Raw genomic sequence first — 15,194 nt, 5'->3', positions numbered from 1 at the left:
CTAATGAATTTACAGGATAGGTAACAAACAATGGCAAGTATTTCATAGGTTGCTATACTGGCATCATGGAAAATACAGAGGAAAGGTTTGCAATGAGCAGCAATAGTATATGTAAATGGAATAACAGTGACAAGAATGGGTTATTTTCTGTGAATATGGTAGTTCTGTTTGCGTTAATACGAACTTATTTACTATGCTTCTCTGGTTTTTACGTTAATTCTAATTCTAACGTTAATTCTATTCATAATTACAAGAAGGTTTACTAGATATACACACCATCAACCCAAAGAAACCAGCATTTATTGAAAATAATAAAAAAAACATGCGTTTGACAGCTTTTTGAGTGTACGAAATATGTACTGAGACAATATCGTAATAGTTGCAGGCCAAAATGACCTTAGGATAGATCAAATTTAAAACACAAAATATATCTTAAAGGGAAATAGAAATACAAATTGCAGTCTCGTCTACTGGTTTGGGTAAAATCTTATTAATTTACCAAATAAACATTGTCAAATCACCGTTTCTTTAGATACATTGCATTTTCGCCTAATATAATGATATTAAGATATATTCTTATCATTGCTGCAATACTTTTTATTCAACAAAACGTTCAAGGTAAGTGACATTATATACAATATCATAAACTTTTACTTGTTCAATTAATTACAGAATTAAATTTCCCTTGAAGATATGCCTTCTGAACACGACACTCATCTAACGCAAATTTTGTAGTTTGTAGTTTTTTAGTTTGGCTGTAATTTTGATAGTTCGCAAGTTTTTGCAATTGAAAATTTCTTAGAAAAATTTTGTTACGTACAGGTCAGAGATGCAGTGAATTTACAGAGTTTAAATGCTTCTGGGATGGAGCTTGTATTCCAAAAGAATTGATGTGCGATGGAAAAATTGACTGTGCTAAAGGAGAGGATGAAACTGAATGGTTTGCTGGATGTACGTTTGAATGTCAATATATTGTGTGATATATTATAATTTTAAAACTAGTCGGAAGTTTAAACGATGAAATTCAGAACTAATATTATTACACTCATTACACTATTACACAAGTTATTGATAATAGATAACATGATAACTTTCCGACACCAACTGAATAAGTTTTTTGTTCATCCCATCCATTTGTTGTTGTTTATTTATCTTATCTGATTATAATATGCTGTTTGACGTTAAACCCAACGAATTCAGCATAACTAAAAAAGTGTTTTTCTCTATGGCCTGAAAAAATTCACAAATAAAAACAGTATTGGAGCAATATCTACGTAACGTCACGCAATTACAAATTTATTTAATTTAATAAAAAAATAATTATATTTAAAAATTAAAATTTCTGTACATTTGTATAATAAGATAGTAAACTATTGATAAAACAGGTCTCCTGGATAATTAGATCGCATAATCGCAAGTCTCTTGATATATCTAGAGCAATTATTCTGGTTTTGTGATTTATCATAATTCCACAATTTTCGGCAAATTTAAAGAATATTGTTGCATTGTTTCAAGGCACCAACTGCTCAGCCATTGGTAAATTTCATTGTCACAAAGAAAGCGGTCAAGTTTGCATCAGCAGGGATTACATGTGTGACGATTATAGTGATTGCCTGCACGACGAAGATGAAAGTTACGAATTTGCAAAATGTAAGACAATAAATGAATGGTGTATTGTAGTATTCGCAAGCTATCATATCATTGGAAACTTGCTTGTTCATTACAAACTTTAATAAGAAACTGACAATATTTTATACATAGCAGCAACATGTTACTCAAGGAACATGGGTTTCAAGTGAAAAAGTTAGATAAACAAAGCTATTATCGAGCTGTTATAACAAATAATGGAATTAATATGTCTATATCTTAACGTGTGTTTTATCAGGCATTACAGAAACATGAATGATCATGTGATTGCCGAGCTTACTGGTTAGATAGATATCGACACCAACACATTTTTATATTCACAAAATTTTGTTACAAAACAACTTTTTACCAAATACTGCGATTAGAAAAAATAATTTTTTTTTAAATTATTTTTGCTTGAGTTGTATTTTCTTTCTAAAATTAAACATCAATTTTTATTATTATGATTTATTTGTTCATTTCAATTCAATTTGAACCACTATTTATTACCTCAACTATTAATTGCAAACTATTTTCAACTACTATAATCTAATTAATTTTTGCAATAATATTATTCGGCTTTCATAATGCTTATAGTTCTATATCTAAACGAATAAAAACATAGGTTTGAATATCGCATGCCTAAAGCAATTTCTATTGTCGTTCAGTTATTCATTCGATGTATCTGATGTCTAATCTCATGATCTTAAGAGTATGTTTAGGGTGTTTGAAAATAGAATTTTTATTTTGCTTTGTCGCATTGACAGAATAAAATGAATTAACAGATCGTAAGCGTCTAAAAATTAATATTTATTTTACACTTATATATTTATGTCCATATATATATCTATACCCCAGCATAGTAAAAACTTCAGGACAATAATTTCACTTCTAATTAGGTCCGAAGAAATGTAAAGCTAACTTGGAAAAAGCGGCACTTGTTGGAAGACCATCATGTCGAAGAAAATGCAGAAACAATAAAGATTGTAAAAAGAAATGTAAAAAAGGACAAGATTGCTCCAAAATTGAAAAAAGGAAATGTGTTTGCGATCACGAATGTGGAATGTCTTGCGTTTCCATTTGTACGTACATAAATTATCTGAATATAAATGAAATTATTGTTTTTTGCAAAGATATTTTTCTGCCATTAATTCATATGTTATATATAACACAAACTTTAAATTATCTTTGGCATTTTTTCTGTTCAAAAGCACTCTACTTGATTCCTTTTTTACAAAATCCAGCATTTTCTTGGATCATTTGATTACATAAAAAAATACAATGCTTATTTTCTCCACTTTTCACTAACCGGATCCCCATTTGTGTTCAATATTTATACTCAGATAGAACATGTCCTTCACTTGAAATGATTCCAAATCTACGTCACATCCGATATGTGCGTCGAAGTCGTCTAACGAACAAGCTCGAAGATGCAGTAGAACCATATGAATACGACGTCCGGGCTTATCATACCTGCGAACCCGGGTATCTCGCAGTTCCTAGCAATGTTAGATTATGTCACGGAAGAGCAAGAGAAGAAAATAAAACGTGGACGAGAGAGATTGTATGCACAAGTGAGAGGAGATATCACTTTTGTATTTTCTGATATTGCTATTTTGATTTAGTCAAATTACACTGTACTTCTATGTCGGTCCATATTTTTCAGATATAGTTTTTCTTATCTTTTAAACGAGCCTGATATACTACTTTCTTAATATTTATTTTTATAATACAGTATTTTTATAAAAATTGATTAGACATTTAGCATTGCTCATTGTAGAACGAAATTGATAATACGGGAAAACAACCACGCGACAGCATTGGGGTTCCTGCGTACGATAGGACGCCAACGATTCTGCTACTATAAGATTTACCTATTTAACCCAGGGGTGAGGAAAGCTGCCATGGGGTTAGTTATTTTGTTTTCAGATGCATGAACTTGATGGTGGAGTAATCCGTAACTGACCAGCGGTCACTTTAACCACTCTAGGGCAAAGAGGAGTCCTGCGATCCTTTTGCACATAATTATCCTCCCCAGGAGCCGAACTTGCGAACCCGCGGAGAGTAATCAGAATTGCTGTGACAAGCGTATTCTTAACGCTTAGCACGATGCGCCACACCACTGAGAATCTTTGTAATTTGACTATTCATTCAACGTATTTGAACGTGGATTTAAATTAACTGCGACTAATTTATATTATTACTATATACAGGATCTTGTCCTAAGAAGAAAAACAACAAGGTGAAAGAATTCAAGTTGTCGTGCGGTTTGGATTGTCTAACAGATGGAGACTGCGCTGCAGGGAAAACTTGTCAGTGCGACGGCCCCTGCGGCAGAACTTGCGTCGACTTAAGTACGTTATAATTTATAATAGATACTACTATTCTCCGACCGCAGTAACTTTTGAATAGAAACTATAAAAAATAGGTTTTTATTTCCTAAGTTTTTGTTTTGGAATCCTCTCAATTGGTACTAAATTTTTTTTACGCGATTGTTTTTGATAAGTTCTTTTTGGTATACCATTCAACAGAAATAGAGTGTGGTGATGCACCACCTGCTGAAAACGCATTCATCGAATACACCGGGGAAGGATTTGAACGCGTGGCTCATTATATTTGTAACGAGGGAACATATACTGCAGCAGGGGATGTTTCTAGAAAGTGCACAGGGAGTGGAAAATGGGGAGGAAAACTGATACAATGTGAACGTAAGTTTTATAATGTATGTATTTTTGTCAAAACAAAGGATTAAAATTTTTTCTTGTACCTTCCGTGATATGGAGTCGCCAGCTGCTGACTCACGCTCTGAACAAACGCAAAAAGATAAATCCATCTGAAACAACGAGAAAAAATATTTTGCAATGCGAGTTGACAATTTAGTATAAGGCAATTTGGTAAAGCGAATAAAAATAAGATGTTTTTAGGTGTAACATGTCAAGATCCAGTACCAGCTATATCAAAGATGGGTGGACGTGTCCTAAATTATAAACACACAACTGCATATTACTACAACGCAACGTTGATGTTTGCATGTGGACATAATCAAAGACTGTTGGGTTCTGAAATTCGTACATGCATGGGAGATGGAAGATGGAGCGGCATTAACACAGTGTGTGATAATCTTGGTAAGAGTAAAAAGTTTTTCAGAGGTATTCAATAGGAGGATGTTGAGATTGCAACAACCTAAAAAATTGTCTTGAAAGGGGGGCAACGGGGGGACGAACAGACGGGACGGGTTCCAATCGATCGATTATGTTGGTACGTTGATTAACAACAAAAACCATATTTATTTTTGCATATTTTGGTTTCCCTCTGCTACAAATAAGTATGTGACGTTATTGACCTGGCATTTAAAAAAACAACATTTTCATTCTACTTTTGTGTTGAATTTTTTACATATTATATAGATGTTTATAGCTAAATTAACACGCTGTATTTACTTTAAAGGAAACCTGGAACGTTGTCCTCATCCCGGCATTCCAATCGGGGGTTACATGAAAGGATTCGCAGGAGATCATGGTTTTGTTGTTGGAGGTGAAGTCGAATTTTCATGCTGGGATGGCCTTGTTTTAGTTGGAGAAAAAAAGCAAGAATGCCTCTTTATCAAAGAATGGAGTGGTGATGGCGCGCCTGATTGCGTAGGTAAGAAAATAGAATTTTTATTCCGTAATCACCAAAATACTATTTTGATTCTCCTGTTTTTAGATCCAAAATACAGTGATTCGCCATCAGATGTCATCAATAAATTGTCTCAAAGCACATCAAACATCAGACAAACTAAAAAGTTTTCTAGATCTGGACGAACAATTCAACTAAATTCTCGGGGTAGAATAGAAGTGTATTTTGTTATCGACTTATCTCTGAGTGTTGGCGCTGGTGCATTGGGCAACACCATGAGCTTTGCCAAAAGTCTCGTTAAAAGAGTAAGTGACTTTATTTTGAATATTTGGCTAAATAATCAAAAAAATAATAATGAAATAAAACGAAATAACGCTGTTGAAGTATATGAACACGAAGCTGGTGCACTGTTTCGGTAAGACCTTAGCTGAATATCGAGATTCGTAACAAATACCAAATGACAGTGTTCCCATGCGTCATATAGAGTGTTCCCATAAATTAAAATGAAACGGTTTCATTACATTTGAACCCACGTACATTTGAACCCATGACAATTGCACCTGTATGCTATTGCACCTATGGAATTTTTTTTGTTTCACGGATAGTTAAACTCATACTAACCCTAACCCATGGGTTTTAGCACCCGCATATAGATTGAACCCGTGGATATACGCATGGGTTCAAATGTACATGGGTTCAAATGTACGGTCACCAAATGAAACAGTAAAATTTTGGTTGAAATATCTGCTAGGTAAACACCATATAGGATTCGAAATACCGAATAAAAAACAATACATTTCCAGAAGCTTCCATCTTTATGTACTAAGAATTGGATCCGTCCGTTAGTTGCGGGGGAAAGTGATTTTTGTTAACAACAATAACAAGAAAAACAACATTTTAGAAAACGATCCTTACTTTGCGTCCAATAACCTTGTTTTCGTCATCTATAGTTGAGTCAAAACGACACAACTGGTCGAGTTAACTATGGGATTATTGTATTTGCAACGACACCATTGATTAAACTAAATATTCATGATGAACCAAGAAAGACTGCCGAAGAGGTGATTGCACTACTGAATGAGATAGAAAAAGATCGGGGTAAGAATTAATACAATATCTATATATATATGGCTGATACAAATATGTTCAATTAAAATAGATATAATATGTCTAAAATGTATTCAAAATTCCATTCTATGAAAGTTAGAGACATTTGATGGAGTAACAAAAATAATAAAAACTGATTTTTTGCTGAAAAAAAAACTGATTTTTTGCTAAATATTATAACGTCGTCGGTCAATACTTTATTAGCAGGTATATAATTCATGTAGTAAATATATTCAGTTTTGTATTATACCGTATACAAATTTCTAACAAACAAGCAGTTAACCACCCCCATCACCTCTTTGAAATCTGTACCTGACATTGTCAAGAGGGAAAAATCAAATTGTCGTTACATCATATATCCATTTGATTTGTTCAAGTTATACATTTTTATCATTCTCTAGAAAATATAAAAGATGATATCAACCAGGGTACGAATATCCAACTGGCACTGGATTTACTTAATCAAAGAATGATTGCATTTTCATACGAAAATGATGAAGATAAGATCATCAAGAGACACTGTCTTGTTTTAACTGATGGTAATTGTTTTATATAGTGAAACATTTTAGCAGGCTTTTAACACATTTTTAACGGCGTTCACAACAACTTTAAATTCAACTGAAGACTTGTCTACAATTGTCTACACTGTATAGAACAGTGGGTAGTTTGAATTCTAATTTTCTAATATATTGCATTCATATTCCATAAGCCTATATATTTTAAATCGATATATATTTTCATTAATCTAAATCATTAAACTAAATATCGAAACAAAAAAACTTTTCAAATTACGGTTTCGAAATTTCGTTGAAATCAAAATGCGATAATTGTACTAATATTTATAAGTTATATCACAGAAAGAAACCACACACTTATTTAGAAATGTCAGTAAACTTAAAATAGAGTTGTAGGTCATATTATTTCCCCCATCATACAGCTTAACAAAAGTTGGTTTCTTTACCAGGCGCGAAAAATGCAGGAGAAAGTCCAAGTGCAGCTAGAAAAAGAATAGAACGAGGATATGCTGACAACCGACCAGAGGTATGTAACGGAGTATCGATAGTAGGATTATTCTATTTGATTTCTCTAGCTTTACTTTACTGTATGTTTTTCAGTTTTACAGCATCACATCCTCCGCACAAGAAAGCAGTCCAGAAGTCAGGGAAGAGCTCGAACAAATTGCGTCAAAGCAGAAAAATTTTATTTATGTTGAAGATTTTTATAAATTACACAAATACGTAAATCAAATTACAGACGTTGAAGAAGGTATGGTAAAAGTAAAATTAGTAATAATGCGCACAAAATATTGAACCACGCTTACTGTCTTAATCTTTCTTTCTAAAGTACTCACGTAAGGAATTGTGTATTATACTATGTTTAATAAAAATGACTCGCCAAAAGCAAAATATACAAAAGAAATTCTATGAAATGACACGTATTAAAATAAGCTAATCGAGTAAGAATAATGCAATTAACACGCATCTCTATTCGACAGATTACGATAGTTGTGGACAAGCAGGCGATGTCGGGAGTGTGAGGAAGCTGGCATCGAGAGGACGGGTACTCGGTGGCGACACGGCGATTGAACGTGCATGGCCTTGGCAGGCACTCGTCACATCTTACGATGAAAATATCCTAGCTGTATGTACAAATGTTTTTTGTTTAATGTCTATCAAAAATTGAACGTTTTCCTGTTGTATTTACATAAGAATTGGTGACATAAATATATATATGAATATTTTTACATAATCCATAAAAGCTGTTTTACCGAATTTTATTTAATATTCTACCGTGTTTGATATTTTAATTTAGTTGATCGAAAAAATACATAATGCTACAAAGGACATTTATGATTTGATCCAATATTAAAAGTATTGTTTTAAACTAGAATTGTATGTGTTATACTTTGATATTAAATATGAAAAATATCCAATTCATATTTCACTTTTCCAGGCATTTGACCAGGTTATGGGAGGAGGAAGTTTAATTAATAGCAAATGGGTTTTATCTGCTGCTCATGTGTTTGAGGCATACAGTGGATTAGACTGGGAACAAGGAATTATGGTTTCCCTCGGTAAATTCGATTCTGTTTTTCTATACACCTGAAACTTGAGTTGTGTTATAGAAAATGCTTTTTGAATATAATTTGTCGTTCAATACATAACGAATATGGCGGAAAAGCGTCTTTTGCTTCAACCTTCATTACCGGAAAATGGAAGAAATAGCTTCAAGATTCAACTATTTTTTTAATTTTACCGATATTTCACCCTGAATTTTGGTATTCATTTTTATGATCTTCAATCTTTGTGTCTATATATTTTAGCATCGCTCTCATGTCTGTTGTAATTATGAACCAGAATCTTCTTTTTTTAATTTTCATCGAAACTGTAAACATATCTTTACAATTCTTTCAATTAAATGAAGGCATCATCAGAAGACCGCACAGATACAACATGTTAGAAGGTTCTGTAAAAATGTTTCAACCAGAAAAGATTTACATTCACGATGAATATGAACAATATAACGGCGAACATTTACTTGGATCTTATCAAAACGACATTGCACTGGTAAGATGACATAGCATTGCTTTATTGAATATAAATGTTTTATTTCTTCCTCTCTTTTCTGTTTCAAACAGATTAAACTTGGTGGAGAATTTGTTTTATCAAAAGATGGGAAACGTTTGCTAATGCCAGACTCATTACCAGGATATGTTGAATTCACTCCTTATATAAGACCTGTCTGTCTACCATGCAGTCCGGATAGTTGTGTCAGCCAAGTTTTGATGAAGAAAGATAGTAAAGGGAGAGTTCTAATAAAAGGAAGTGAAACAGACGAAGAAAAGTGTAAAATTGAATGTAAGTTTATTTGCAGATCGATACACGTTGGGTATGTTTTTACCCTGTCACGTTTCTGGTAGTACAATTATTTATTCCTCAAATTTTCAATAAACACAAAAGGATTACTCCAATATATGAGCACTTGCTTGGTACAGCAGTAGCATCTGTTATCTGATTATTTAAATGTTTTAAATCAAAAGTACAAATCTGTGCTCTTAAGCAGCAATTCATATCGGTACTGTTAAGCGTTAACTGAACATTGAAGCATTGAGCATTTGAAATCGATTGGTCACGTAGTTGAGTAGATATATATCAATATTTACATAACAGCAATCCTATGTATAGTCACGGAAATATTCGGCAAAACCATCCTACTATAAAACCACTATTCAGTAAAAAGACAGAAGAGCTTTGTCACGTACTCTATGGCGAAGCCATGGCATTGTATTAAAATCATCTATAATCAGGTTGAAACACTTGCGTGAAGCACTTTTTCATATATGTATGATGTATCTCATAGAACAAAAGACCTAATGCGCAGATCGTTTGTCCTAATTGCGCTGACATCGCAGGTTAAATATGTCGAATGCTGGCGACATAATAACCGTACAGAAGCGAAGCATGAAATTGTCCTATATGGAAAAATCCGACCAAAAAATAATGCATATAATACTTGGTGTATAACTAGTATACGTTGAACAAACGCCGCTTATTACATCATAAATTTACTCAGCTCCTCGCAAATTAGATGTCTCGATTTGGCTGACTGTAGCGATCCATTTTCAGTGACAATCTGTTTATTCCCGTACGATTAAAACCAAAACATAATGGTGTCTACTCTAACTCTATTTTACTTAAAATTCAGCAGTAGGTACATTCGACACAAACGTGTTATAAATCGTAAACATGATTCATGTTTAGATGACTTTTTAATGGGAGAAAACTCTGATTCTGTGGTAGCAGTTGTTGCCACTGGGTTTGGATATAATGCAACCAGGAAAGACGAGGACGAAGACTATGGTTTGAAAGCAACACGGGAATTACAACAAGCTTTGTTAAATGTGACTAAAAGAAAAGAGTGAGTTTGGATATCGTTTTAATAACACAGGACGACCCCGTGTATCATTATCAGACATACACTGTTAGTTAGTTCCTTAAAAGTTTAGATACCGAACCATCTTATGTTTGATTTGCAAGAAATGAAAATACCCTCCGAGAGTAGAGGGCGCAAAATGGCGGAAGATTTGTAGTTCAAGATAAGCAACCAATTAACAATCTTGAAGCAAAGTGAAATCATTTGAAGACAGTCTGAATGATGACGGAAAGTAGCAAAGCACCGACTATATATCGTTTGGAGCCAATCCAATAAAAAGCTTTTCACTGTATACCCTGGTTGCAGATAAGCCTGGCGCCGTCACACGCATCCCTGAAGCTAATGCTCGTTACCGCGTAGGCTACATGCAATGTTCCCTCTAATTTTTTGTAGTATGTGTGCGCAGAAATTTTGGTGTGTGCGCACTTTTTTGGAAATGACTAATATTTGTGCAAAAACCAATGAAGAAATTTTGGCGTTCTAACCGGGTAATGGGTGGGCCAACAAAAACTTTCTCAACCTGTCAACCGAAAACATTGTTACATTACATCGAAATACGTCTCTGCGCAGTAAATCTATGCGTGTGCGCAGCCTCTGGAAGCTGTGTGCGCGCGCACACGCGTACACCTTAGAGGGAACACTGGCTACATGGCTTGAATAATGGAACTCGTGATATATGCATGCGCGTGTTTGAAACATGGTTCATTTCATTCCAATATTTAATTAGCTATGTTTTACAGGTGCGAGAGAGCGGTCACAGTAATTACTCGACAAAAGTCTATTCCTGGATTTGAACATATTTTCACAGAGCAGATGTTTTGTGCGGTTGGAGGTGGAGAAGAAAGAGGAAAAATTATCGACACATGCAAAGGAGACAGTGGTGGACCAATAGTGCGAGAGGTTAGTATATGTTTATTAAAGTAACATATTTATTCGCGTGTTTAATAGAGATGCTACCGACACTGTGCTTGAAGAAGATATAAGAATAGGTAAAATGCATAGAAAAATATCTGCGAGGATAATTGTTTCGTCTCACAATCGGTTTGTTATATCCTACAAATTCAAGTTTTTGTGTTTAACATTTTTTTTTTATAAATATAACTCATTTGACCTTGGCCTATATTTGGATACTCATTGAACATAGTTGTCATGTTGTAGTTATTCCTATAATCGCCCTCGAAAGGCAAACAAAATAGAGACTCTGGATCATGTCATATTCTCATGTCAAAATTGAACAATATCATTTTGTTGTTTCAATAAACAGTCGTGAATTTATAAATATATTTATATTCTATTAAAAATTTATTTTGTTATAGATTCGTGATGATTCTACAAAGGAAAGTTGTTATGTCCAACTTGGTATTGTAAGTTGGGGTTATGGTTGTGGTCAGCAAACAAGGATTGATCGAAAACAATATTTTTATCCCGGCTTCTACACAGATGTGACGTCATTGATGTCATGGGTTACGAACAAAATGAAAGATCATGAAAAAAAGGAGTCGGATTAAATCAATGCTTTGTTGTATAAGTTCTAATCATAGAATTATTTTTTGATTTATATTCCAATGAGTAAACTTTAAGTTGGAAATACATCATTTGTATAAATAAATTTGTTAAATTAATGTTGAAAAATTGATTTTTTCGAGCCCTCGCTATTAATCAATGGGCAGATCACAGTTTAGTACATAGTAGACTGTAGGGCAGCGGTCGGCAAACTGCGACCGCGAACGTTTTTTTTTCGGTCCTTGAACGACTTTTAATCCATAAAATAAAAATTGATTCTAAATGGATTTATGTGGTAAACAAGTAGCGCCAGTTGTAAGTCGTTTACTGGATGCATAGGGAGAAAGAGATGCTGATGGGTCTTAGGGATAAAGACTATCAACCCCATATATTTAAGTTCGATTCCCTAGTTATTGTTTTGACACGCGTTATGGAATGTGACTCCAATCTGGATTCCTTCAGACGATAATAAGCACACAGTGTTGATGCTAATCGTTGTTGTATATGAAGGTGCACAATCCAAAATTCCGAAAACGGATAAAATTGAAACACACAACTCTTAACACAGTAAATCGGAAGTGAATCAAAACACATCACACTTAACGCAGTAAAACAGAAGTGGGTCTAAACACAATATTATGCAGCCCTCTCGGCAAGCCGGAACGATACGTCATCAAATTGGTCGATACGAGAAAGGCAGTACATGTAATCAGTAATCAGTGTTGCGACAATAAAATGACCTATTGTGTGAAATGGAACACACTACTAGAATGAAAAGGTTAAAGACATTATAATCCATAGTTACACAATGCACATTCGCCACAGATGAACGTCCCCTCGTTGGTTGTAATTATGAGTTTATTTTGATTCTAGTTTGCGACGGGGGCCGAACATTCCAAAATGCTGAAGAAAAAAAAAAATTTTTTCTCGCGTATTTCAAAGCCAGTTTGCTTGATATGCCATGTCAGCATCGCAATTATTAAAGTATTTAACGTCAAACGTGTCTTTGCAAATACGAAATTCGACCCGGGTCTCCGCCACTGCTCATCGTCATCGTCGCCAAACAATTTTTCGAGTAATGTAGTAGGCCTATACAAAGATGTGATACAAACAGTTACTTTATTTCCCTGAAATGAGCTCTGCCAGCCCTTACAAACGAGCCCTGAATGTCATTTTGAATCGAAACCAACTGAGAGGAGATATCGATACATAAAGGTGCCACCATTGCTATCCATGGTATTTAATACTCTATATGATTTTATCGCAAAACAATCGAAGCCATTCTCAGATAGAGAATTCGTTAAGGAATGTATATTGTGTATTCTTCGGATTGCCAATGTTTTACGTCCGGAAATAAAAGAGACGTTTGCAAAAATAAGCTTGTCAAGACAGACAATAACTCGTCGTGTTAAGGAGCTTGGGAACTCTAATGCGGAAATACAAAATTACAAAAGCGGGAAAATTTTCATCGTTGGCGACTTGCGGGGAGTTATTGATAATATGAAATTATCGTAGAGCACGCAGCCATTGTCCCTAATAAGTAGGGTTACCATATTTTTGTGACTTCAAATCGGGACACCTCGAAAGACAACAAGCCCTCAGCTGTGATTTTGTATCTTAACATTTTCCGATTTTACTACATAGGCCTACATTCCTACATTTAAAGCTGTCTCGGCTGTCTTTATTGACCATATTGTTATCGAAATTTCATGCGCATATTCTCTGTCCAAATATCGGGTTCAGTTCGAAAAATAGGAAGGAATTGACGTTAACGATACCGGTACAAATAATTCGAATTTAGACTAATTAGTATTGGTTTTACATGCGACACATCTGCCATCAATGGGAATCAGCGGGAAACGAACGCATTCACCTTCAGTAAGTAGGCTAGCGCTGCGCTACACAGAAACAACAGTAACGAGAACATGTTTGTGTATTATGCTGGAAAAGCGGGACTTTTGGCTGACTTATCGGGACGGCGGGACAAAACGCTGAAAAGCGGGACTGTCCCGCCTAAAGCGGGAAGCCTACTAATAAGGGTACGACTAGAGGCATAGGTCTGTTAAAAGCTGCGATAAAAATGATCAAGCGTCTTGGCTTGTCTTTCGCAAAACTTTCGGGAATAACCCCTGAAGGCGCCCCGTCAATGTTGGGGAAACAACAGTTTTATTATTCTAATAATTGTGAAAGTTTGATGTGATGGTATTGTTTGTTTTTTCATTAATCTGTAGTCAGCGTAGCAAAACTCGACTACAGATTAACTATGCTCATAATTACCTTTTACTTCTTTCGCAAGTTTGAATTTAGTAGGGGTTGATTATGCGCGAGACATTGCTGGATTCACCTAACCGCTGGTTAGCTAAGGCTAACTCCGCAATCCAAAGCATCTGTAAAGCTTGCCAAAGCGGATTCACATTCTGATTGTCATGGCACTGCAACTGCGTTGATCGCCCCATGGCTAAGTCAACTTTGCCGTGACCTTAACCTTCCCCAACCGATCGGTCTGGTGCCATTTTACATGGGTTATTTTTTTGTCAACCATTAGGCCCTAAAGCTTGACTCATGGCTTTTTATTAGCGTGTGATAGAGCTCTATTCAGCAATATATGTAAAACGCACTCATCTAAAAAAAAATTTTTTACGCCGAAATTCCAAAATTTCTATTGAACTTGCAAGATTTTGTGTCTAGTAGAGGGTTAATAATTATTCCTAATTAATTAATTTTTATTTCAACGTTTTCTTGTGTTATTTTCCAACAGAACAACACCAAAACCACTATTATAGCAAGAATGGTTATTCTAAAATTCACGATTGTATTTACAGAATATTTAGGTTCAAGGCTTCAATTGACAATTTTGATGACGTCACACCTCTAATTATTAGTGCACACGCCCCCCTCAATGGAAAAAATGTTTTTTCCGACGGAAATGCGTGTAGAAAGCCGTAAACATTCTAATGTGCGCCGTTACGCGTGAAAATTACCATTAATTTTACGTTTTTTTCACGTTTAAAAAATCTCGATACCAGCGGCTCACAGAGAAGCCGGCAGGAACAAAACGAGTGAGTCGTTCGATTTATGACGTAATACAGCTCAGCGCGAATGGCTACTATAGATAAGAATTACGAAACACATGTGGTTTGCTACTTTCTTCATAGTCCACATCAGAGACGGCAATTTGACCTATTTCATTCCACGTTATGACAACCGATCGAGGCTCGGAGGATAACAGGACTGTATTTATGTATAACGTAGGAATTCCATATAGTTTGTAAATCTATTAGTTATATTTAGTTGTGGTGTACTTCCGATTTCCAAGGAAGAAATCACCTAATCCAGGGATCACCAAACTACGGCCCGCGGGCCAGATCCGGCCCTTGGCGTCATTCCATCTGGCCCGCAATACCACG

The 15,194-nt window shown here is 34.9% G+C and overlaps 1 protein-coding gene across 1 annotated transcript; it reads left to right on the top strand.

Moving 5' to 3' along the window:
* The first annotated feature begins 532 nt into the window (after positions 1-532).
* Positions 533-11,935, top strand: LOC120344514 (complement factor B-like). The gene is made up of 21 exons (XM_039413777.2): positions 533-618; positions 823-951; positions 1,516-1,650; positions 2,526-2,708; positions 2,970-3,200; positions 3,840-3,980; positions 4,158-4,334; positions 4,551-4,751; positions 5,074-5,268; positions 5,332-5,549; positions 6,195-6,342; positions 6,753-6,890; positions 7,316-7,392; positions 7,467-7,617; positions 7,847-7,992; positions 8,305-8,425; positions 8,776-8,918; positions 8,990-9,209; positions 10,113-10,269; positions 11,025-11,184; positions 11,601-11,935. Exons 1-21 carry the CDS (start codon positions 558-560, stop codon positions 11,790-11,792), a joined length of 3,324 nt encoding a protein of 1,107 aa, XP_039269711.2. The 5' UTR covers positions 533-557; the 3' UTR covers positions 11,793-11,935.
* Positions 11,936-15,194: the final 3,259 nt, after the last annotated feature.

The sequence above is a fragment of the Styela clava genome, chromosome 5 (assembly GCF_964204865.1).
Source record: "Styela clava chromosome 5, kaStyClav1.hap1.2, whole genome shotgun sequence".
Classification (NCBI taxonomy): domain Eukaryota; kingdom Metazoa; phylum Chordata; class Ascidiacea; order Stolidobranchia; family Styelidae; genus Styela; species Styela clava.
The sequence above is the reverse complement of the archived record's forward strand: the minus strand, read 5'-3'. Positions and strand labels throughout refer to the sequence as shown.

Excerpts from the sequence above, each read along its gene's own strand:
- LOC120344514 (XM_039413777.2), top strand. The coding sequence starts at position 558 with ATGATATTAAGATATATTCTTATCATTGCTGCAATACTTTTTATTCAA. Across the intron at positions 5,269-5,331 it reads TGGCGCGCCTGATTGCGTAG|ATCCAAAATACAGTGATTCG; the intron begins GTAAGAAAATAG and ends TCCTGTTTTTAG. Across the intron at positions 8,426-8,775 it reads AGGAATTATGGTTTCCCTCG|GCATCATCAGAAGACCGCAC; the intron begins GTAAATTCGATT and ends AATTAAATGAAG.